A 24,891-nucleotide genomic window follows, 5' to 3' on the forward strand; every position below is an offset into this window, starting at 1 on the left:
AATCATTAGTATTTTCAGAAACACAGACAATTATATGGTTCCCCTACTATTGATTCCATAGATGAGGCTGCCATAAATGTATACTGTTGGTATACAAGACATGATTAACAAATCCTCTTGGCATGCTACTCTGTTCTCATATGCTTCTTTACGGAATCCTTCAGTTTAAATTGATTTTATTTAACTTTCTCTGTCCTCAGCTGTGGAAAGATCTCTGTAGTAATGGGGAGTTAATGGTATGCTTAGACAGCAGTTCATACACCTGTCTTAGGAATTATAATTCTTGCAGCATCAGTCTCAGTACATTGATTGAAAAAGGAATATAGGTGAGAAACTTACGTAAGAGTCCTAGTGCAGGAATAGTTTGACTGAATTTCCTCTGCCCAATATAGAGTCCCCTCAGAGAATTTGTATGGCAACCACCAATTCTTCCCAGCCATGAAGGACTATGAGCAAACTTATTTCTGAGTTAAGAATCTGAATCTTTTTACCAGACTGTAATGTTATGAATAGAAAGGTAGAATAATTGAGGTTAGTTGTGAAAAGAGGTAACTAAATTGATCAAGAAACATGAGGATACCATTAAAATATATTTTAATGGCATATGCTAAACCCAGAAAAAAAAAACATCTACACATATATAGAGACAGACAGATAAACACACAGATCATAGAATCATAGAATTTTAAGGGCTGGAAATGACCTCCAAGATCAACTGGTCCAACCATGATATACAGACACACTTGAAATTGTGACCAAAATAAAGAGAATAAAAATTAGTATTTTTCTTGGTAATTTATGAATAACTTTCTAAACTGTTTGTTTGATGGTCAGCTATACTGAAACTTTCTCCTGAAGTCTAATTCCTTTTTTCACTATTAATAGCACAAAGCAGGAGCCGAGAAGGAACATACAGAGCAAGAAGATGATGTACGCTTCTTTGGTGCCACTTCTACTGGTTTGAATCAAAACACTGCTTTGAGAAAGACAATTTTTCTGTTACAGAATCACAGACTGGTTACAGTTGGAGGTACCTCTGGAGATCATCTAGTTCAACTCCTTGCTCAAGCAAGGCCACCCAGAGCAGGGTGGCTTTTGACAGGCCCAGGTGGCTTTTGAAGATCTCCAAGGAGGACACGCCACCACCTCCCTGGTGAACCTGTGCCACTGTGCTGTGCAGATGACAGAGCAGAAGTGCTTCCTGGTGTTCGGGGGGAACCTCCTGTGCTCCAGTTTGTGCCCACTGCCTCTTGTCCTGGCACTGGGCACCACTGAAAAGAACCTGGTTCCATCCTCTTTGTACACCCCCTGCTCCTGGTACTTATACGCATTGAAAAGATCTCCCATAAACCTTCTCTTTTCTAGGATAAACAGTCCCAGTACAAGAAAGCTGTATTACTTCTAATCAAAGTTCAAAATATTCAGGGTGATCGTATCCATCTCTATTATTAATGCTGCATCATACACAGTAATCAGTACGCCTGACATAAATTGTTAATGACAAAAATGAAAAATTAATTTTATGTATGTTTTTTAAATTTACTTACCTCCAAAAGGTAATCTCCTATATATTGCAAAGGGTAGCACTGATCTTCAGAGAAACGTTTTTCATTTTGCGTAAGATAAAATTTATTATGGACGAATATATGAGTAATATCACTCCCCATATTTTGGGATGAACATATGGTTGCCTTTCCAGCTTGCAGAACTCTAAATAAACATATTTGGAAATATTTATTTACTGTGTTATATTCATACTGCTAAACGTTACGTTAATGTTCACAAACTACAGGTAAGAGAGTGCAGACATATGACATCGCCCAGCCTTCATTAGGAGGATAAAAGGGTGCTTAACAGCCTTGAGAAAAGGAAGGAACACACTTAGCAATGAACTGCAGACAGGTATTTGGTGATGCAGCTTGCAGCCCTGCTCCATGATCAACCAGACAAACTTCACTCCTTTCTTGCCTGTGCATCTGTGGTACACCCAGATCTGAGAAGTACTCCTAACTAACTGGAATTTCAACAGAGTAGGACAGTATGGTCTCCTGCCAGGAATTTACATTGATGGATAACTCTAAAATAAAGTCAGGGGCTGCTTGCTTTTACTGTTTTAGACAAAAATGTTACTTTTAATACTCTGGTTATGATACAATGTATGCTTTAACCATGGAACCCAAATGTGTAGGGAGGAAAAACAACAAAAAAAAAGTAGTCTCAGAATTCTCACAGTTGAGTTTTTCTTTTCCTTTGTTTTCCTTTGTTTTTTGTTACAGTATATATTAATTGTTACAGTACAAATCAGGTGTTCAGAACTACAAGAAACTGTTGCCTACGTGTGACCAAAAAAAAAAGTAAGAAGAAAAAGGTCAAAGTGCAGCCCAGATCCTTTACGCCATAGCTCACGGCTAGCTCAGGTCACCCAACCAAATGAAATGATTCTGGCTACCATTTGTATGTAACTTACACAAACTAAAGCAGTACTCTGAACAAGCAAAAATCTATCTACCTTGTCTCATGAAGAATGTTTCTGTTTACTTAAGATACTAACATATGATAATGCATATTATATTTAACACTATACTAAAAGAAATCTAAAAAAGCAGTGATGTCAAAGATCAAAAGAATTGCAAAATGTAGGAAAGTATGTTAATGAAAATGATTCCGAGTTTGAAAAGCCAGCAGTTGTTATGGACCAAATTAACTGGGATGGAAGAAGAAAGATGTGTTCAACCATACCGTAAGTGTTCTGTTGCTCATTATTTAAACTTTAAGACATATCCTCCTACCTTATAACAGACGTCATTCGTTTATCACCTTCCTTAACAGCGAGGATAACTTTCCATCTGTGGAAGGCCCCTGGTGCACTAGACTGTGTCAGTTCTTTGCGCCATCTTTTAGGTGCAGATTGCATTTGAGGTGAATAATGGGTGTCTTTTTCAATTTTATATCCCCATTCGTACGTTGTTTCATCAAGCCATCTGCCACTTTCGGCACTATTAATTATGTACTCCTTAGTTAGTATCCACTTTCCTAAAAAGCAAATGAACTGTCAACCACAAGAGATTTTTTTGTACAGACAAATGGCAATCAGCTGAAGATCTACTATAAAATTAACTTCAACCTTTCTTGTGCAAATAAAAGCTGGAATTATAAGTACCATTTTAAAAACTTCTTCCTACTACAAGAGTTCTCATCTTCACAGTTTAAAAATGAGAAACCTCACAATACCACTGAAAATGATCATTTTGTTTTCTTTTAACGATCAAGTACCTTTCTACCCTTCCCAGATAAATCATGTGACTCTCTCCTCAAAAATCTGCAAATGGAAGTCTCCAGCCTCCCACATTTTGTTTTTTACAACTTGCAAAGAATCTTGCTTAACCCTCTGTTTTCAAGAGCAGTTGAAACTTTTAAAAATGTACCTAAAGAGATCTGAGGTGCATTTGGTGTACTTGTATGTAATAATGCTGCCAAAGCACATTTGCTAGTTGTTTTTTTTTGTTTTTTTTTTTTTTTGCTTTTGCTAAGGGCTTAATTTATTGAACTGAGACAATATTTTACCTCCAGTAATTAAAAAGACGGATGAAGTTTTTAGCATGTAAGCTGTTTCTTTTATATATTCTTGGTATTACTTACATTGCAAGTACAGTGAATACCAATGTTAAGCGGATTTGGTTTTAGACTTCTGTCTTTCCCCTTTCTTTTTTTCACAACCTTTTCCTCTCCTCCGCCTCTCCTCTTTCATCTTCTGCATGTATGGTTCTGATACTATAAGTAATGATCTTTCCCTTTTTTTCCCCTCTGTCTCTTCTTACAGGTTCAGGTCAAGAGCTGTGGTTACTACCCTGCTCCTGTATTGAAACACTACCTACTGTAAGATACTGTAAGAGAAATAGACTTGAATTGTGTGAACCTAATTGGCTTCATGGAACAGCAGGGTTGACTGGCAAAATGTCTCAGTGCAGGAGCACAAATGGTATTTCTATATAACCTAGTGTAGGTACCAGTAGACTTCTGATGAAATAGGTGTGTTGTACACAACTTGTATGTTAAAGAAATCACTTTCATTTTGAAGTTTCCATCTCAAAATATCTGTCAGCTAGTGAGTCCATGAAGACTGGCATTCACTTCTATTGAGTTCTAAATGTGTTTAAATATGATCTGTTGTGCTTAGGAAAAAATGCATTAGGAATGAACACACTCTGTCTGCCACCAAGGGCAATGATTATGCAAAAATGGTGCCTTTATCAAAATTAAGTTCTAGATAGTTTTGGGGAAGGTTTGAAAACATAGAAATACCAGAGTTTTGCATTGCCATGTGGACAGTATGTATATTGTTTCCACTCAGTTCAAGAAAAATATATCCAGTTGTTTTAAATCTCCAAAAGTAAAATAAATAAATAAAATTTGATATCTAAAGTACCTAAGATTTAAAATGAAATACTACACCACAAATATGATTCTAAATATATCCATACATTGTTTCTCTCATGGCACCTTTCATTCTACTTCCTTTTTGATATGAGTTTGATCAGAATTTTTAGATCCACTCAAGTAATCATTAATGCATATACTGAAATTCTAGCAGTGACAGATGATTGAAAATACCCGCTAATGTGAGTCTAAAATAAGATCACTAATTTTACAGGTATACCCACAATTAAATTTATCTATTTCTGTCTGTAATCTCTTAAATTCAAGACTCAAGATCCATCCCAAAACTTGCTTTAAACATTTGTTATAACACAGTACGGGAAAAATAAGGATCATATTTAAATAGTTAATTAATGAGGACAGCAACATCTTGTAACTCTACAACATTTTCTAAACTCATTATACAATGATCACAGGTAATTTCTCTTAAAAGTAATCTTAAAATACGTAAATACGTAATTCTTTTTCTAAAAGCATTTTAGTTGCTCCAGTACAGAATTCTAGCATCCAAACCTAGGTGAGAGAAGAACAAGAGGAAAGACCAGAGGCTCACTTCGTAAAATGTCAGTGGCAATAGCCTGGAATTTTGTCATGCTGCATAAACAGAAACTTAGAAACACTGATCCTTAACAACAAATGTTACAGCAAATTTGGTGTCAAAAACCAGCTCACTAACTACAGGTGTCCATACTCTATCCAATCCCTCTTCAAGTGAGCCATACGTAAGCACCTATATCATTTGGATATGACCTCCCCATACAACTGATATATAACAGAAGTTTTTGTTTAGAAACAAATGCATATCAAATGAAAGAAGATGGCAGGAATATCCCTTCGGCGCTTACCAAAGCAAAAAAGAAGTAACTCTAAACTTGAACACAGTACTTTGACAAAAATCAAGGATATTTGAACAAGCAGAAGGTGGTTTTGTAAGACAGTCCATTCATGAAATTATAACAGTTAACTAGAAGTCTTCAAGGGCTTCTTTTTAGTTCTGTTAAGATTCTTTGAAATTTTACAGCAAATCTACTCACCTGCAGCACAGGCAGCTAAGAACTTTTCACTCTTGCAAAGCTTTTTCGCTATAAGATGTGTACAATTTCTGTATTTCTAATAAAAACACAAACAAAATACACAGTGTTATCACTGAAAACATTTTAACTTTCTTGGCTACTTATACACAACTCTAAATTACTACAAAGTCCTTGATTTTAAGAGTTGCACTTTTTTCCTTCCTGCTTTAAACCGTCACGTGTTTTAACGAACAGTACCTTATTATCAAAGAAAACACAGTCCATTTTGAACAGCAACTCAACTAGTGCTTTCTTCTCTCTTTTTCTAAACCCAGTTAATTGGATTCTCCGTTTCAGGCCACCGCTCGCCATCTGTGAGAAGAAAAACAAGCGAAAAGGAAACACAAAACACACATTATGAAACGCTGCCTGGCGGATTTCCGAGAAAAAAAAAAAAGAAAAGGAAAAAAAAAAAGAAGAAAAAAAAAAAGTGGGGAAAGACAACGCCAGGAGCCTCGTTACCCGGCGGCCACCCACCGCCCGGAGAGCACCACACAGCCCGCCGCCACCGCAGCCCCGAGCACCCCTGGCACGGCAGGGTGCCCACAAGCAAGGGAAAGGCGAAGGAAAGGCGAGGAAAAGCCTCTTCCTCCTCCTCCTCCTTCTCCTCCTCACAGGAGGCCCCTCGCGGCTCCCGCCCGCAACCCACGTACGCCTGGCGGGAGGGCTGCGGCCGCCATTTCGCGTCCCGCTCCTGGCCGGGCCCTGCCCCGGCCGCTCCCCGGCCCCGTGGCCGCCTCCTCCCGCTCCGCCTCCGGATGTGGCGGCGGGGCCGTTCCGGGCCGTTGTCACCGACGCTCGGCGGTCGCCTGGGGGTTGCGGGCGCGGAGTCGAGCGGGACTTGGGGGCGCCCGGCCGGGTAAGTGGTCCCGGTGGGGCTGCCCCCTGGCTGAGGAGCCCTCCCCGGGGCTCCCCGGGGTGGGTGCGGGTGAGGCCCGCGGCGGGCGGGCGGAGCGCAGCTGGGCTCTGCGCACTTCCACGGCTCCCCGGGCGGCGGCAGCGCCGCCACGATCCGAGGGAGGAGGAGATGATGATGGTGGTGGTGGTGGTGGTCTTCTCTCGGGCCGCGTGTACCGCGAGGGATGGGGACAGCGGGGTCGTGAGGCGAAAGGGAGGGCTGGGAAACAAACCGGCGCCGCCTCGGAGGCTCGGAGGTGCCTTTTGGCTCTGAAAACCACAACTTTTGTTGCTCAGCAGACAGCAGCAAGAGCAGACGGCGATCTCGTAGGGGCGTGAGGTGGCACCTTGCTTAGCAGAGGACACCGGCGGAGGAGCTGAGCAGACGGCGGTGTAGGTCCGGGCTGAAGTGCCCCCTGCCTGGAGCAGTGCCCCAGGGATTGCCCATCCTATGGGGCCTTTTCTGCACCCACAGAAACTTCCCGGGTTCCACAGGGTGAAGGCTGACCCCCGGGGTGGCTGGGGACCGCTACAGATGGGTGTCAAGGACACTTATTTTGGCTGAGAGGATTGCCGCCCTGGTGATCCAGTTGGCACCAATTCGCTATTATGGAATTTAGTGATTATTTTTTTTTTTTAATTACCAAGCTACCTAAAAATTTTAAAAAAATATTCAGACTGTACATCAACCATGCAATTTAGAAACTTACAAATACTAGGATGACAGTTGTTTGTGAAACTTTGTTTTGGTCCCTTCCACGTATGAGAAGTGACTTCACTTGATTCCTTGTGTCACCTTCACACACAGAATGGATCACACACGATAAATAGTTTAGTGTTTTATAACGAATAAAATAGGCTTTGTAGGATACTTTATTTTTATGTCTATGGTTGGAAAATAGAAGGCATGTATCCTGAGTCAAGAACCTTGAGTTGCCTCCTTAGAGAACTGAATGCTACTCTCTCCCCATAAAATTCATATGTGATAGTGGACAAGTTGCTTTGAACTCATTGAGGTAGCTGTTCTTTTCTTCTTTTTCTTTTTCTTTTAAGATATGTGAACTGAGATGTGTATGTCAAAACTTTCACAAATGTTATGTTTTTGTCACTACGGTTTAGGTCAACAGAAGGAACACTTTGAACTCATTAGTGCTCTAAAACGTAAATATTCCAGTGGGAAAATGCCACCACCACCACCCCAAAGAAAAAGCACAACCACCATGAATACACAAAAAATTTTAGATTTAGACATCTAAAATGTGGCTGCACACTGGACACTTGGTTCTAATCCTGTCAGTTTCCCAGCTATCAACATGGAAAAATAGATCTGTCTGTCCTCATGAGTCTTCTGTTGCTTTTTATAAAGTATTCAGGTACTCCAGTGATTTAATGAACAAGATGGTGAGAAATTTATTTGGAATCCCAAGCAATGTTTTGATTTCATGCTTCACATAAGATATGGAGCCACTCATTGAATAATTATCTAAAATGAGAAATGTTTATCCTGTCTGTAGGCTCATTACTATAAAGTAATGCAAAAACTGTAACCACTTTTGAAGGAAAAGCAAAAGTAGATTCAGGTTGCTACTCTTACTGCTTACTGAAGTTTTTTCCTAACATGTTTCCTTAACATTGTAGTTACATTTTTGTACTCCAGTATGGTGAAGCAACCATCAACTACCTCTGTCATTAGTTTTTATATAGTTGGCACTGAAAAGTCTTAACATCTACAAGAATATTCAGAATCAAATGACTTTATTTATTGCTTGCATTACTTAGTAGACAATGAAAATTAGTTGCACATTACATTTTCAGTTTTGTACCTATTTCACCTTTATACCTTCACTATTGAGTTGTCAGTGCTGTAAGGGAATTCATATTAATTCTCATAATTGGAGTGCAGGAAATCCAAAATGTGCTTGTTTTGCAATACGTAATCTAAGGTTTAGACTACACTTAATTTATTGTCTATAAATATTATATTTATATGATAGTCAAAATTTTCTCTAATTTAAAAACTGGAAAAGAAAGACATACAACTGTTCATAAGAGTAATTAATTTGGGGTTTGTTTACTCTGGTAAAGCTGAAGTAAATAGGGTTTGGATTAATATATTTTAAAGCTAACAGTTGAATTATTATGATTATTAACAGTTATTAAGTGCTAATTATTACTTAGCTAATAGTAACTAATAGTTTTATGCTACAGTGCTCTTAACAGACTAGAGAAGTCTTCAACATGTAACACTAACTTTCAGCTCAGAATACTGTGAACTAACTGCTAGTGAGGAAGTTACATGCTTATATGCTGACTGTTATCTTTGAGAATTTTTTTTTTCTTGTCTGTGGCATGTGAAATATATGTAATCAAAACTGAATCCTCAAACACTTAAATTACATTGCTATTGCAGTGTAGCTTTAACATGGTAAGAATATTTCTGTTACCTTCATTTTGGTGATGTCTGCTAAGTTTGGGTTTCATTTATGCTCTCCATTTTTTTTTTTTGTAATAAGACTAAAATGTTTTCTTCTTTTTCTGTTCTTGCAGTGATCTCATTACAGTAAATATCTTTCATCTCATTATGATTTTTTTTTTCTAATTTACAAGAGAGAAGATGAGTTCTCATAAAGCTATGGGTAGTTTAATTGGAACATTTTCCAGCACCTCTCAGTTTCTTTGTCCTAGCAAAGATGGTTTATTTCTGCAGTATTATACACTATATTTAATCTGTTGGTCTCTGTGTTTGAGATAGATATCTACATTTCATGATTTACATGGCTACACAGTCTACTTCGCTTAAAAATTTCCTTTGCTCTTTCACAGAAAGGGTTTGCTTGCAGTATTTCAGGCACCCATCTCTTCAGACTTTCTGTCTGCTTCTTTTTAATTTTATTTACTAGAGACACAAAAAGAAAAAAATAAAAAGAGAGGGAAATTTATTTTTCAATCCACTCTTCTAACTTTCTGCCTTTTTTTTTTTTTTATGGCAGCTTAGGGCCTCGGATCCTTTTTGTCCCACATTAGCCTTTTGACTTTCTATGTGGAAAATGGTAACTGATTTCTTGCAGTAATGGCGATTGGGATACAAATCACACACAGACACACAGAATTGTAGGGGTTGGAAGGGACCTTGAGAGATCATTGGGTCCAACCCCCCTGCCAAAGCAGGTTCCCTAGAGCAGGCTGCCCAGGTAGGCGTCCAGACGGGCCTTGAATATCTCCAGAGAGGGAGACCCCACAACCTCCCTGGGCAGCCTGTCCCAGCGCTCCGTCACCCTCACCATGAAGAAGTTCTTTCGTATGTTGGTGCAGAACTTCCTGTGCTCCATCTTGTGGCCATTGCCCCTTGTCCTGTCCCCACAAACCTCTGAAAAGAGGTTGGCCAAATCCCTCTGTCTCCCACACTTCAGGTATTTATAAACATAAATAAGATCCCCCCTCAGTCTTCTTTTCTCCAGGCTGAACAGACCCAGGTCCCTCAGCCTTTCCTCATAGGGCAGATGCTCCAGGCCCCGTATCACCTTTGTGGCCCTCCGCTGGACTCTCTCCAGGAGATTCCTGTCTTTTTTGTGCCGGGGAGCCCAGAACTGGACACAGTACTCCAGGTGAGGCCTGACCAGGGCAGAGTAAAGGGGCAGGATCACCTCCCTTACCTGCTGGCCATGCTCCTTTTTATGCACGCCAGGATCCCATGGGCCTTCTTGGCCACAAATCACGCATTCATGCATAGGTATCTTTTTCTGTTGTGAAGTGTGATCTGGCAGATTATCTTATCATTATGATTACAATTATGATTATGGTTATCTTATCATTATGATTATTAAGATTATATCTTGTCATGCTTTTCATTATGTACGTGTGGTGGTTTCACACTGATGGCTAGCTGAGCTTCACAATGTCACTCTCTCATCCTTCCTCCTCTGAAGGACAGGGGGAGAAGATACAATGAAAAAATTGCTCATGGGTTGAGATTAGAACAGGGAGATGGCTCACCAACTAGAGTGATGGGGCTCTCCGTGAGCAGCAGCCTCCTCCAGGCCACATCCACCTGCTCCACCGGGGGCTCCTCCACGGGCTGCAGCGTGGAGATCTGCTCCGTGTGGGACCCATGGGTGCAGGGGGACAGCCTGCTCCACCAGGGGCCTCTCCCCAGGCCGCAGGGGAACTGCTGCTGCCTGCCTGGAGCACCTCCTGCCTCCTGCTGCACTCACCTGGGGGGCTGCAGGGCTGCTTCTCGCTCAGTTCTCACTGCTCACGGAGGCTGCCCGTACAGCCCCCCCATTACCTAAACCTTGCCATGTAAACCAAATACAGTACATAAAATATTTTCCATCATATGAAAAGCTTTACTGCTTGATTAACAACTGCACACCTTAAAACAGGATTTCTCAGAGGTATTTTTTTCTGTTGCCTCAACTCTGTCTAAGATTTCATCTGCTAATCTTTGACGTTGGCTCTCTCTGCTTGTGTACGTACATGTATATACTCATCTAAGCAGTATCATTGGACAAAACAAAAGTCAAGTGGGTGAATTTTGGTCAAATGCTTAGTAATCACAGCTTTTTAAACGCAACCAGAAGCTACACTGAAAAGTCTATCATAAAAACTAAAACAGTATGAAGTGTCTCCACACTGCCTTCATGTGGAGAGAAATCTTACTTTGTGTCCTCTTCTAAATCCCTTTTCTAAGTCTTTCCTTAGTATGAAGCACTCACTGGCTTTGTCCTAATGGTGAAGGAAAAAAAAATATATTTTTTTCTAGAGTTATAAAGGATTACTAGAATTAAAAGTAATATGAACATAATATAAACCTACAGACGCTAGAATAGTTTCTTATTAATAATAGTTCTTCTGTAAATGTACTTAAAGTTTCTTTCGTGTGCTGGTGAATATAGGAATGGCATAATGCGCATTGTGAAAATTGTTGCTTTTCTTCAAGCTGTACTGTAAACTCAGTTATCATAAGTTTGTATTTATATTCAAAATCAACTTTTATGGTCTTTTCAGGAGGCATCATTTGTGTTTCTTTCATGTAACCATTTTACTTACACAAATCATTTCTTTTTTTTTCTGATTATTGTAAGCTCAGCCTATCTTATGTCCTTGCATTCATCTACCCTTCTGCCAGTTCACATCCCATTAATGTGTGTCACTGAATCAAAGCTGAGGGACAAATATGGATAGGACAGCACAAAGTTCCACAACTTGTTCAGTAACTCTTCTGTATATGATGCTAAGCTATGCACTTTGTGTTTGATCACTTATTAAGGAATTAGTGAAATGCACTTCATTAGTGCACTTCAGTCATTCATAACTTGGAGTAGGGTTTTTTTTTGATTGTTTTAAAATAGAGATAATGGGATGGTTTGGTTTTGCATTTAATACTTTTGTACTACACAAAATTTGAGTTTCTTTTCGTTGCCTTACGTTAGCTAGTCCATTGCTGCTTGGACCTTTTTTCTTAATCAGTATACCAGTCTTCTGCCCTGACCTACATCCACCATTCCTGCCTGGCATACTTAATCGACCTACTTCCCCCACTGACCTTCTAATATTTTCACCTGTGTCAGAGATGTGTTCTGAAATGGTCAGCAACTTTTTGTTCATAGAGGTCCTTTCACCATTTTTCTTTTGAGAATCTGCATAATCCCATTCAGATCATATGTGTTGAATTGTGTGTGTTTTAAAGTATTTTTTTTGTCTTTGGTGTATTATTCTTCCCTAAGTAACTCCTCTCAGAATGGTGAGTGTGTAATGGTAGCTGTAATTATATTTTTTTCATAGTAATTGTATGTTTTTAAAAAGCAGTGTATATACTCAGAATGTTCAGATATGAAAAATGGCTTCTTTTCTGCAATAAAAACAGAACAAAACAGTTTTATTTCTTATCAGGCTTTTTCAAGGCATGCAACGGCATCGTTGATGCCCTGGCTCAATGTTATTAGAAAAGCAATTTAGGCATGTGGGGTAACATGTACTTTGTACCTTCTCTGCTGTTTGCTGTACTTGAGGTGAGCACAGGGTGTATGCAAAAGATGTAGATGTCTGTGAATGAAAGAAGAAAAGAAGAATACTAAAAAGAAGTTAGGTAAAAAATATGACATGAATTATAATAGGGAAGACAATGAAGCTACAACAGGAAGAAGGCTAATATCAAGACAACCTCCAGTTTGTTAGCACTGTAGCTATACGTTTCATCAATATGTAACTGGAAGATCATATAATATGGTGAAATGCAAATATCAGACATATATTTGGAACTGAAGGTAATTTCCCCCCCACCCCCTGCCCCGGTCAGGTTTAAAGAGTATTGTAGAGTTTCTTTTTAATGGCTTAGTTGCCCTGTAAGTTAATGTGAGAGTATTGTCATCAGGAGATATTGCTGGTAACTGTTGTATTTCTTACAGCTTTGTTATCCATCCCTAAGAAATCCAAGGCACTGACAAAGGCGAGCTTCCTCAGTGTATCTTTAGTGTCTTAAAAATGCTGTAGTAAATTAATGTGTTCATTGGTGGTTTTTTATTTTATCAGCAATCATTGTCTATTAGACTTAAGAAGCAGACAGCATTTGCCAAAAAATCGATCCGAAACCAACTGTCAGTATGTTTCCAAGTATGTTGTATTACTGTAAAAACCTATTGCCATAAGAAAGGGTGTATCTTTTCAGGTAGGCTTTGAGTGTTTGGTAGTCAGGCTCATTTCAATGCAAAATATGCTGAACATCTATCTTCTTTTTTTTTTTTCACTGTTTTTTGTGAAGAATTCATTTGGAGGAACAAGAAGTTTTGGTTAATGTCTGGCTGTTTGCCGTCACGCTTGTGGACTTGGAAGTGAAAAGTGGAGTGTTGTTATTGAGAAGATTACTGTTTGATTCTATGACCCTTTGGTGTACCCAGAAACAAGACATACGTCTTTGTCCCATCCAGAGATACTGCTCTATGTTGTGAGTGACATGTACACTTATCTAAAGAGTCAACAATATCCTGTTGTGATCTGTAGTCTCAGGAGCTTTTTGAAAATTGGAGAGGTCCTCCAAATCGCTTCCTGAAAATAATCTAAGGATTGCAGAAAAGGCAGCTAGACCTTTCGCAGAGGGAGTGCTTTGACAGTCCCTTATGCACAGAATAAAAGACTTCCTTTGAAGCAATGACATAGATAAGGTCTCCTCCTCTTTTCTTCCACTTTCTCAGTGAAGCAATGACATTTATTAGGGCAGAAGATTTTTGCTTTTAGTGGTTTCTCCCATCTGGAGTGCCAGTATTGACAGAAGGGCACTGAGGTTAGCATCATCCCTTGCAACATGATTGCTCATAAAAATCATCATTAAGGGCTGAAGTACCAGCAGAGCTGAAATCACGGGCTGGGAACAGACTGTTTTCAAGAAATGTTGGGGGGCATGAAAGCTTCCTTTGGGAATGCGTTATGAGCTCTTCTGTATAAGCATAACTCTTTAAGGATGGTACCCCTGCTGCTGCTGCTTCTCCTCCTTTCCTGCCTCCCCATTCCCAGCAACATCCTCAAAGATCTATCAGGCAGTTACACTGCCAGATCAGAATGGAAGTTAGTTATCCAAAGTCCTAATTCCAAGGTGTTAAGAGGTGAACAGAAGCCTCCTTCTGCAGGATCTGAGAAATGACTTCACAAGAAGAGTTGCTAGTAGCAACAGTCAATAGAATATGGATCTTTTGGGTAATGAGAATGCTGTAAGTGAAATGATTTTGAATTCAGCTGACTAAGGGATTCTGGGGGCCGGTGGCCTTTGAGGTGCCTCTCCCCGAGTGGAGATACCACTGTGCGTTTGTGTGTCTGCAGCTAACTCTTCCCATGTTTCAGTGGGGGAACACTTCACCAAATACGACTGTTCCCCTCAAGGGATGGTAAAGTTGGTGTGGTAGGAGAGGAAACAAAATTAAAAAGGAGCAGCATGAGGAATAATGGGGAGACTGGTTACGAGAAGTGCATATGTAGCATATTGGACGTACATGATCCAAGTCTTCTGAGGTAAATGGTAAATGCTGATTGAAATGTGGTGAATTAATCTGTCATCTTCTAGTTTAAACTTTTGGAGGTGCTTGCAGAAACTGATTTGCTGCAATTCATGGAGGCATAAAATAGGCCTAGGTAAATTATATTTAGAAGTGTTTCCATATTTAACACATTCATATGCCAGATTTCTCTAAGCAAAATGTACATCTCTTAAATGTTCAGGGTACATCTTATATTGGAATGAAATTGTCTTTGAAAGAGACAATATGGAATTAATCTGAGACACCGTATCTAGTTAAAAATGCGTATGCGTACATATGTCTATATAAAAATATATAGGATGATATTATGGGCCGTGTATGGGCTTTTCTTGAACAAAGCAAAATTCTTTTTGTTCAGTACTGACATACTGAAGTATGATTATATATTCCTTGCAAAATTTGCTATAAATATTTTTTGAATGTGTAGTATTAGGCCACTTTATAAGTAAGGAACTAAAAGAAAAGTTATTGACGAAAAGAATTCTTTCCTTTCCTTTCCTTTCCTTTCCTTTCCTTTCCTTTCCTTTCCTTTCCTTTCCTTTCCTTTCCTTTCCTTTCCTTTCCTTTCCTTTCCTTTCCTTTCCTTTCCTTTCCTTTCCTTTCCTTTCCTTTCCTTCCCTTCCCTTCCCTTCCCTTCCCTTCCCTTCCCTTCCCTTCCCTTCCCTTCCCTTCCCTTCCCTTCCCTTCCCTTCCCTTCCCTTCCCTTCCCTTCCCTTCCCTTCCCTTCCCTTCCCTTCCCTTCCCTTCCCTTCCCTTCCCTTCCCTTCCCTTCCCTTCCCTTCCCTTCCCTTCCCTTCCCTTCCCTTCCCTTCCCTTCCCTTCCCTTCCCTTCCCTTCCCTTCCCTTCCCTTCCCTTCCCTTCCCTTCCCTTCCCTTCCCTTCCCTTCCCTTCCCTTCCCTTCCCTTCCCTTCCCTTCCCTTCCCTTCCCTTCCCTTCCCTTCCCTTCCCTTCCCTTCCCTTCCCTTCCCTTCCCTTCCCTTCCCTTCCCTTCCCTTCCCTTCCCTTCCCTTCCCTTCCCTTCCCTTCCCTTCCCTTCCCTTCCCTTCCCTTCCCTTCCCTTCCCTTCCCTTCCCTTCCCTTCCCTTCCCTTCCCTTCCCTTCCCTTCCCTTCCCTTCCCTTCCCTTCCCTTCCCTTCCCTTCCCTTCCCTTCCCTTCCCTTCCCTTCCCTTCCCTTCCCTTCCCTTCCCTTCCCTTCCCTTCCCTTCCCTTCCCTTCCCTTCCCTTCCCTTCCCTTCCCTTCCCTTCCCTTCCCTTCCCTTCCCTTCCCTTCCCTTCCCTTCCCTTCCCTTCCCTTCCCTTCCCTTCCCTTCCCTTCCCTTCCCTTCCCTTCCCTTCCCTTCCCTTCCCTTCCCTTCCCTTCCCTGTTCCCCTGTATACAATGTACTTTAGAATCTTTCTAAATGCGTGATTAGTGGAATTTAACCATAACCATAGTCTAGATAGTCTTCAAAAGCATTCTTTTTTACTTTTATCGATTTGCTGAAGCTCCTGCACTGTGTTTTGGGTTCTGAAGTCCACATTGATGGAAGAGTTTCATTTTTTCTGGGATGAGGAGAAAAATGCCCATGTTTCATAGGCACTGATATTCTAAAATGGAGTTTGATCATTTTTTGACTGATTATGTGTTTTATCTGTTGGAAAGCTTTTCAAGGATTTCTCCACTCTGATGGGCCACTCTTCAAATCTGAGCTTAAATTTATTGAAACTCTTCTGTAGCCTCTGGTTCTTGTAGCAGTATTGGTCTTTTCCTAAAAGTCTGAGTAATATGGTTAATAATTCTCCCCTTTAGAACTAAGCGTGTCAGCTAGCTGTCAGCTCTGCGATGTGCCTGATCTTCTCTCTTGCAGGGTTCAATTCAATATCAAATTCAAGTCATCTGAATGGCAATGCCAAAGACTGCCAGAATGTTACTCTGTTCTACTTTGTAATTTCCTCTTCTGTTCATTTTTAAATTTTATGTTTGATAACACAGAATCTCTTTATACATTGTCGCTTAATTTTATTTCTCATTAGTTAATATAGGTGAAATAATCAGTGTGAATGTTTCTGCTTACAATTTTAGTTTTAGCAAATACGCTACTTATTTAACTTGTCCAAACATGTTGAAGGTATTGAATTTTAAGGCAAAAACATTCACAGTCTGAAAAGGGAACACTGACAAGTTCAGTCAAAAGGGAAAAGAAGAATAATTTATAAAAAGAACTGTAGATAATGATGCCAACCAGTTGTTTTAAAGTGCATCTACCTCACCTTTAATGAATTAGATTTGTCAACAGCATATGTTTTATGCACCACTTCTAATGAAGTGGCATACCAGCACTACAGTGGTACTTTGAGGTTTATTCCATCAAAGCTTTTTGCTGTCGTAAAGTAGACCTTTTTAAATAATAGATACTAAAAACTACATTTAAATAACATTAAGGTTGTGACACAAACACCAAATGACAAACTTCAGGCAATTCAAAGTTAGGGCTGACAACTTGTCATTAACTTGCATTGTTGCTTTTTAAAAAAGAAGCACGATTGCATGATTTAAGGATTGAATGTCAGACTAACTTTATATTTCTTGGCTTTTGTGGGCTGGAGTTACAACCTTGCTGTCATTTTTGATACATTTTTTTGCATAGCCTCTGCTTTCAGAAAAGTAATAAAAGCAGTGCAGAAAGTACAGGCTTTGTTGGCTTTGTTGTTCATTTAAAACACAGATGTGAAAGTGTTGGTCCAAGACTAGGGGCTATCTGATCGTCAGACTTTTGAGCAGTTCTTTCAAATTTCCTTCTTCTTTCCTGATTCTTCTACAGAACTCCTGGGAAGTGGTTACAGGAACTATATTGCTGGGGTGCTGTGCTAAAACCCCTGCAAATGTCAATAGATTCCAGTCTCTTCCCACCTAAAGAAGCAGTTTGAAACAAACAAACAAAAAGAGTACTGAATAAAGTAAGAATTTAGTACATGTTGAAAGCCTTGAAAATAGATTCTTTTAATAGCTTTAAATATTGTAAAACAAAAGCAGGTGAACAGGATATTTCCTTTTATTTCCTACATATGTTTTCCCATTTTGTTGCTGTTAAGCAAAATGGAACTTTATATTCTGGCATGCCTATGTAAACAAGATCCTTTCTATTCCTCTGTAGAGATGATTTCTCAAGGTCTGTGAATCAACTTCATGTTCAACTATGATACTTTCTGTAGTTTTGTTGATAAGGTCCACACTGCTGCCAAGTAGGCAGCATCTCACTGCAGTCCCCTTTGCCGTGCCACCATCACAGCTGCCTGGTAACTGGGGTTTGCAGATAGTAAGGGGGTGATGCAGAAGGTATCAGGAAAGGTATGTATATTATAAGGTATTTTTGCTGAGCTAGCTTTTAGCTACCTTATTTCATTCATTGCATTAGTATTCACAAACACTAGCAAAAGCAGCAGCCAATCTTTAGTTCTTATAATACAATATTCACTTCAGACTTCCATCTTTTTTGTATTTGTTATCTAAATTGATTTTTCTATGAGTCAGTGACCACAGGATAGACTATTCTCAATGAGGCCTTTCTGTGAAGTTCAGAAACAATGACTGAGCTATGTGGTCCTTACCTAAACATTTCTAATACCTGCCATGTGTTATTTTGTTTCATTCTGTGGCTTTCTAGTTTCCCATTTGGCACAGATCTTCTCTTTATTGCTTTTCTGCTTTTGGAATAACAAAATGAAGTACTATGCTAATGACGTGGTTTGTGTAATACATATCAATAGAAATGGAGGTTTACAAAGTTATTAGCTTTTTTTAACATTTTGATCTCAGATTATTTATTAGTTGGAATTAAGCATATGGTCTTATTGAGTGAGCAATTTTACATAATACTTAGGCCCTTAGGATTTTTATTTGTAAAAGTAGTGGTTCTTCAAATATTACTTATTGATCATTTTATTACTTTCTTTTTACACAGAACCACTGAAAAAACAGTTAATTGAACATTATGCATGGTCTCGTAAAGTCAAAGAAAATTTCAGTTACAGAGGGAACATACTGAAGGTATGTATATATGTAAATTGTACATTTATATCTTGTGAAATTGACTTGCTATAAACTACGAATGCTTAAAAAGCTTTAACTGTATAATGAGATGAGACCTATTCAAAGGAAAGTGCTTATGGGTTCTAATCAAGAATATATATGAATTTTTATTGATTGAAGAAAACATAAGAGGTGCTACATTTATATTTAAGTTTTTTAAAAGTTCTAGGCAAGCTCTGTTCATATCAGCAATTTTATAAATTCTTCTCTCTTTACGCCAGGTATAAAAAATGACTAGATGTTCTGTAAGAATTATATAGGTATGAATTTCAGCTGCATGCTAGTGTAATTTTGGAAGAAATCTGAATAAAGTATCTCTTTCTTTGTAGTTAGGAATATACGGCTATTTTAGAAGTTGAGACCATTGTTTTTGAAAATATTATTTTTTAGCATTTCCTTAGGTGCACCAGTCCAAAATATTTATTTTATTTGGAGCAGAACACAGTCTGTTCCATAATATACAGAAAAACCTAATAACCTCTCTTGACCCTATGAAAAGGGTTAAGAAAGGTGACCCTGGTTATCTGAACCCAAGTTATCTGAATCTATTTCCTCTGTGAAATAAATCTATTTATCTTTGCTCTTTTTGAATGCATTGTCATTAATGCATATCGTCACAAAATTCTAACTTAAATAAGAATGTGTAATCATTCCAAGATGTCATTTTGGGAGCTATATTGTCTAGTAGTACAGATGAAGAATTGGATTATTGGTGGTACGAATAGTAGGCTATACAATGTTTCTGAGTCTTACCATGCCATTTGACTGGGAGCATGTGAGTTATGTCAGGTTATGCAGATACAAGGGGTGGTGAGGAATACATCAGACTTGATTCTTTTCATATTATCGACTTATCCCTGGAGCACACTGGTATGATAAAAAATGGAAGAAAACAAAAGACTCTAGTCTGTCTTGGTATTAAAAATGAAATCATTCATTCAATGCCATTCTGTGACATATACTTTAAAAAAGAAGAGATTTTTGATTCTCTTGTTTGGAAAAAACTTAAAGTCTCTGAATAGTGTTCAGCTCCAAAGATTAGAATGAGTCAGGATATTGCAATGTCATTTATTACCAGCTCATCTAAGAAAAAAATGTTGTTTCAGTAAATGCTCTTTGCCTTTCCTATCCCTGAACTCTTTCTTTGTTACTCAGAATTCATACAATTAAATACTTTTGTCACTGGATGCTTTGTTTGTCCTTGTAACATCCACCACGCTTTTTTTTTTGATGTTGCACAAGTGAAGAAAATCTTCAGCTGGGACCACCTGTTCTTGGCTGGCTCAGAACAAACATAATTTGTCTTGCAGATTAATGGAATAGAGTTGATACTCCAAGGTTCGCTGTTGAACTCATATAAAAATAGATTTGGTTACAACTTATACTTTGGAAGGATATTCTGGTAGAGTTGTCACTACACTCAGTTTTAGGCAGTCAAATTACAGAAAGTATAGATAGAACCATAATAATTTGATTGTTTTCAACTTGAACCTTCTATCCTTCTATGGCTTTTTTTAAATTTATTTACAAAAGTAGTAAAATGCTATAAAAGTTAAGAAGAAATTTGCTGGAATGTTAATGTGACCCTAGAAAAAATGTTACTCATTTTTAATTTAGTCTGTGTATTAACCCTCTTTTTCTCTCTAGAAACTTTTAAATATAATCTTCCATTAAGAAAAAAAAAATAAAAACAGCTTTTTAGTTTTTAGTCTGTTATTGTTCTGAAGGAAAAGATTTATTTCATGTGATAGGTAAGTAGTGCACATTGTTTACACTGTAGTTCCACTTCTCTGCTAGATACACAACTCATTTGAGTCATGTAATTATGTAAGAAATAACACAGTGCATGGTGTTCCCTTGTAAGATATTTATGAACACTTGCCCTCTTAATCATGAAACCAAAGGCTAAGTGCTTTCTGCACTAGAGAATTTCATGTAATGTCCTTACAGTATTTGTTTAAGATGATCGGAAGGAGGAACCCCTTTCTGCATCACAAAGGAGCCAGTTGTCTTTCCTTTTTGCATATTAATATATGGTCTAGTCTGGTTCCAAAGGAAGATTTATTTTCCACTGTGTGAATGCATTTTGTTATGATTCCCAACACAGTTGTCTCCATCAGGTTTTTAAATGAAATTATCGATACAACATCTTTACAGAAGAGATGGTAGAACCTATTAGGGTTCTCTGTTAATCATCTTGAATCATACCCACATGGCATTACCTTAGCATATACTGACTAACACTATAGAGACAGTTGAACTTCGCCACAAAGTACAAGACATTTTTTTCATGAGCTACCAGGTTGAAGACTCTAAGTTGCGCTATGATCAGGAACTTCAGGCTATGGTGTAAGAGCATCACTTACAAAATCCTTGAGAAGATGGAAGCTCGTTTCATTATAACTACTTATTTATTTTCCTTTCTTCTCCAGTGGCAATGCAAAGGCATTATGGATAAATGTTCTTTAAAAATGCCACTTTCTTCTGCACTTTTGCTGCTTTTGTAGCATCACAGCTGTGACTTGCACTTTCTCTATAGAAATAAAGATGCAACAGCTGATAACTTTAATTTATCAAGTGAGACAGAACTCATTAGAAGATATGATAGAAAGGATGCTCTGGGAAGATAAAGGTTTCCTCTGATCAAGCAGTTGAGAAAAAAATCAGTTCTATATGGCTTCTAAATGACATAAGAATTTCCTTTCTTTAAAAATAAAAATGAAAATCTGGCTTCCTTGTTAGTTATAGAACTGCAAGTCAGTAAGGCATAAGGTTTATTTTTGTACGATAATTTTGATTACGATTAACTAGGTCAATATACCAGTCAATATTTGTACATTAATATACTGTTCTACAGATGTCTTTCTTACCTCTTACTGCCAGTGTGCGATAGTGCATACATCCTAAATGATAAATAATTTTGTCCTTTAGTGCAGAAAGCTAGCTAATAATCAGTTATGAGTTCTGGTGTGAATTCAAAGTGGCAGTTAACCAGAAGTAAAGACGTATTCAAGACTAAACACTTCATTTAAAAAGACTAATTTATTTTTTTTCCTCCTTTAAGATGCTTTGATAGCAATCTTGTGATGTTTTCTGTGATAAAAGATAATGCAGGTCCAATCTGATACAGACCTAACATGGTAGAATCACTCTCCTGCTGAGTAACAAAATTGTGCTTTTGCTAGCCGTCCTAAAGGAGAAAAATGCAATAAGCTTTTAAAACTCTTATTCTTCACTGGGAAGGAAAGCAAAATAAGAAGGCAAAGAGGAAGATGTCCTACCATGAACATGAGTGATCACAGACACCCAGTTGTCAGCTCAAACTACTAATGCTAAAACTCTCCTGTGTTAGTAGAAAGCATAACTGCCTTGCTGTGAAACTTGAGACACCATCTAGGCATATACCTCTGCATTTCTTAAACTGATTTTATGAATTTGTCAAAGATGGTCTTTTACTGCCTTGGTATATTCCAATTAGTTACCAACTAATGTTTTTAAAGCACCTTTGTTAGTCTTAAATTAGGCTTGCATATGAGAAGAGCAATTTGAGGTATTAAAACAAATATCTAACATGAGGCTTTTGATGGGAAGCATCTTGGTTATTGTGTTTTTTGTTTTTTTTATAGCTGATAACACTTCAAAACCTGATTGCAACTTTAAATGAGTCAAAATACTAAGAAGCAATAGACTTCCACATGATTAGGGAGACTGCTGTGTCTATGTGAAGAAAATATATTAAAATGTATTATGCTTTGATTAATCCACATAAACTTCAAGTACAATCCTAATTATACAGTACTGTGCCTCATCTGAAAAATCAATTACTTTTAAACTGATATATGTGAAGCAGTGAGTAATGTTATCAACCTCTACTTTGAAGACAAGCCAACAGAGAGGAAAATGATTACAGATCACATCCTTTTGCAGAAGCTTATTTGCCTTGAACATATTTCCTGTTGTCAAATGCTAACCTTTCTTAGACTGTCACTGATGTAGTTGAATATAAAGTTGTCTTCCTCGAAAGTCTGGTTTATATTACATTCTAACAGCAACCATTTGGTCAATTATAGAAAAGTAAAATGATCTTGAAAGAGATCCTATGAGATCTACTGAATTAAAATATTTTGTATAATTTTTTTAAATGCAGTTTATTGTTAGCTTATGACATGCAATTGTCACCTTTTGCATGCAGTTTTTTCTTTTATTTGAAAGTGCTGGCTTCTTTAAACACAATTACAGTTGTTGGTTTGCTAATCCTGTGAGTCAATCTACGCTAAACAAGAAGCTTATATGAAACCCTTGGCAGCTTCAGTGAAAATTAAAAAGCATGCTTTACTGTAGAGATTGTCAAGAGTGGAAATAATATTTGTCCAGTTGGACAGCTTGCTTTTGTAGTCGCTAAATGAAAGTTGAGATTCTGTCTCTTCCTTGAAAGCTTCTATGTCAAGAAGGTAATTTGGACTGTTTGTGGTTTGACAGGGATTATTAAAATCAGATGAAGTGAAGGGAAGGAAGTGTGCGAAAGCAAAATTGACAGTGACACTCTCTATTATTTGCAGCTTGGATCATGATGACTATGTTGATACGATAGATTCTAAATGTTAGGTTCACTGTTGGGATATGTTAAGCAGCAAATACAGTTAAATGCAGTTATAGATGATTTTTCTGACTTAACACAAAGCCATTCAGCACTTGTTTTCTTTGGGGAATTTTGGAGTGGGGAGGGGTGGGGGATGCGTAGGGCACGTTGCGGAAAAAGAGACTAGAGGGGCAAATGGAAAGAAAAAGGGGGTGGTACCAGAGAGAATTTAATTTTTTCCTTTGTGATTTGATTTAGGCAACAACACACTATCCTTCCTTTGAGTTCATACAGTTTGCTGATATACTTGAGAGGGAATAAAACTGAGGACTAAGAATTGATAGAACACGTCATAAGATTTATTTTCTGGTCCCTGGAATTTTGGTAGGAATTTTCTTAGCATTTGTAGTTTTGCATAAAGCAAGCTCAAGTCTTAAAGACTGCTGTTTCATATCAATTTTTCATGACTTGCATCATGCATGTTATGTTTTTAAATAGTGATCTTTTCTGCCACTTCGAGATAAATAATTTAAAAACTTAAATTATTGCAATATTCATATAGCTGAATTTTTAATTGCTGAAGATACATTAGCTGCACACTGTATGCATCTTTTAGTGTCTAGTGAATATACGATGTATTATTTAATTTTAATCCTTTGTTTTATCTCTAGGTTATATAGGTAAACTTTCAATTTTTGAGCAGGCAAGTCAGTGCAAAAATAAAACATCTGATTACTCAAGTTTCAAGGTTGCTCTCATTTCTGTGTGGTTTACTTTCTGTTTTCCAGTGTGAGAACTTTGTGAAAAATTCAGTTTGGGGCCAGTATTCAGTGTAGAGTCTTACCGATTTAATAGGAAATTAGAGAACTGAAAGGAAAACAGGTGACACATAAAAGCCTTTACTGTTATTTAGCACAGCCATAGCTTCATATCTTTCAAACAACTTTGTGGCTAAAAATGCAATGTTTGAACAGTTAAACCATGCCAGTGTAACAAGGCCTGTCTCTCATCTTCACCTATCTTCACAGTGTAGTGAAGCATATTAGCATTCGGAGTGATTCATCTCCCAGAACAAAAGGGGTTAGAGAGCAGAGTGACTGAGGGAAAGGAGGTTACAGAGATTTGTTTGCAGACTTTCAAAATAAAGACTGCCATGAGATCAGAGGGTGCTGTGGAACACTAAGTGGGGACACTGGTAAAGGAGGTGCTCCTATAAAGGAGCACACAGAACTTGTAACTGAGAGAAGAGTGAAAAACCCTGGTGTAGGCTAGAGGAGAGAATGTGAGTCACAAACAACCGCCCTGACACCCACCCTGAAAGACTGAAAATGCGTGCATTGGGCAATCTTGGAGGTAGGTAGAAGGTACAGCAGTGAGCAACTCCCGTGCAAGACACGAAATGTGTGGTTCTGCAGTTGCAGAAGCCTCTACTTGAACTATCAAAAAGTTAGGTTAGCATTACAGTTTTGTTTTTTGATGGGCATACTACCTACCCGCCTTAGATACACCCTCATTTCTGACTGATGCTAGGCATAGTGAAAGACAGTCCTTCAGCTGAAGATCTCAAAACCTGAACAGGACAAAAGAAAGGGAGAGGAGGAAAAGACTGTTCCTGTTTTAATCGAATCTAAAGAATAGGAATACATAATTAACCCAACTCCTGTGCTATATATGAAGTATGTAGCTGAACTAGGAATTGAACTATGCTCACTAGAGGATAATACTTGCAACTGAATGTTTGTGTGCATATATTCATGATTTAGGGAACTGGAGATTTCTGTGTTGGTAGTATAGAAGGCCAATGAAT

At 38.4% G+C, this 24,891-nt stretch overlaps 2 protein-coding genes across 16 annotated transcripts in view; one reads left to right on the top strand and one right to left on the bottom strand.

Moving 5' to 3' along the window:
• SLF1 (SMC5-SMC6 complex localization factor 1) overlaps positions 1–6,305 on the bottom strand; it is a 39,651-nt gene extending 33,346 nt beyond the window's left edge. For 2 of the 3 annotated variants that reach the window (XM_083817034.1, XM_083817032.1), the window contains exons 1-5: positions 6,164–6,305; positions 5,709–5,822; positions 5,472–5,547; positions 2,790–3,033; positions 1,548–1,710 (exon numbers count right to left, since the gene is read on the bottom strand). In XM_083817034.1, coding sequence (XP_083673160.1) covers positions 1,548–1,710; positions 2,790–3,033; positions 5,472–5,547; positions 5,709–5,822; positions 6,164–6,190 — 624 coding nt within the window. In that variant the 5' untranslated portion in view covers positions 6,191–6,305. Of the gene's footprint in view, positions 1–1,547; positions 1,711–2,789; positions 3,034–5,471; positions 5,548–5,708; positions 5,823–5,987; positions 6,128–6,163 lie in introns of those variants that run through there. The other variant, XM_083817033.1, reaches the window with a different exon arrangement.
• KIAA0825 overlaps positions 6,228–24,891 on the top strand; it is a 259,062-nt gene continuing 240,398 nt past the window's right edge. For 3 of the 13 annotated variants that reach the window (XM_083817016.1, XM_083817022.1, XM_083817014.1), the window contains exons 1-3: positions 12,840–12,855; positions 13,168–13,350; positions 18,378–18,463. The gene's annotated coding sequence lies outside the window, so the exon portion shown is untranslated. Of the gene's footprint in view, positions 6,370–6,704; positions 6,805–12,839; positions 12,856–13,167; positions 13,351–15,865; positions 17,374–18,377; positions 18,464–24,891 lie in introns of those variants that run through there. The other 10 variants (XM_083817028.1, XM_083817026.1, XM_083817024.1 and 7 more) reach the window with 7 other exon arrangements.

The sequence above is a fragment of the Anser anser genome (assembly GCF_964211835.1).
Source record: "Anser anser genome assembly, chromosome: Z".
Classification (NCBI taxonomy): domain Eukaryota; kingdom Metazoa; phylum Chordata; class Aves; order Anseriformes; family Anatidae; genus Anser; species Anser anser.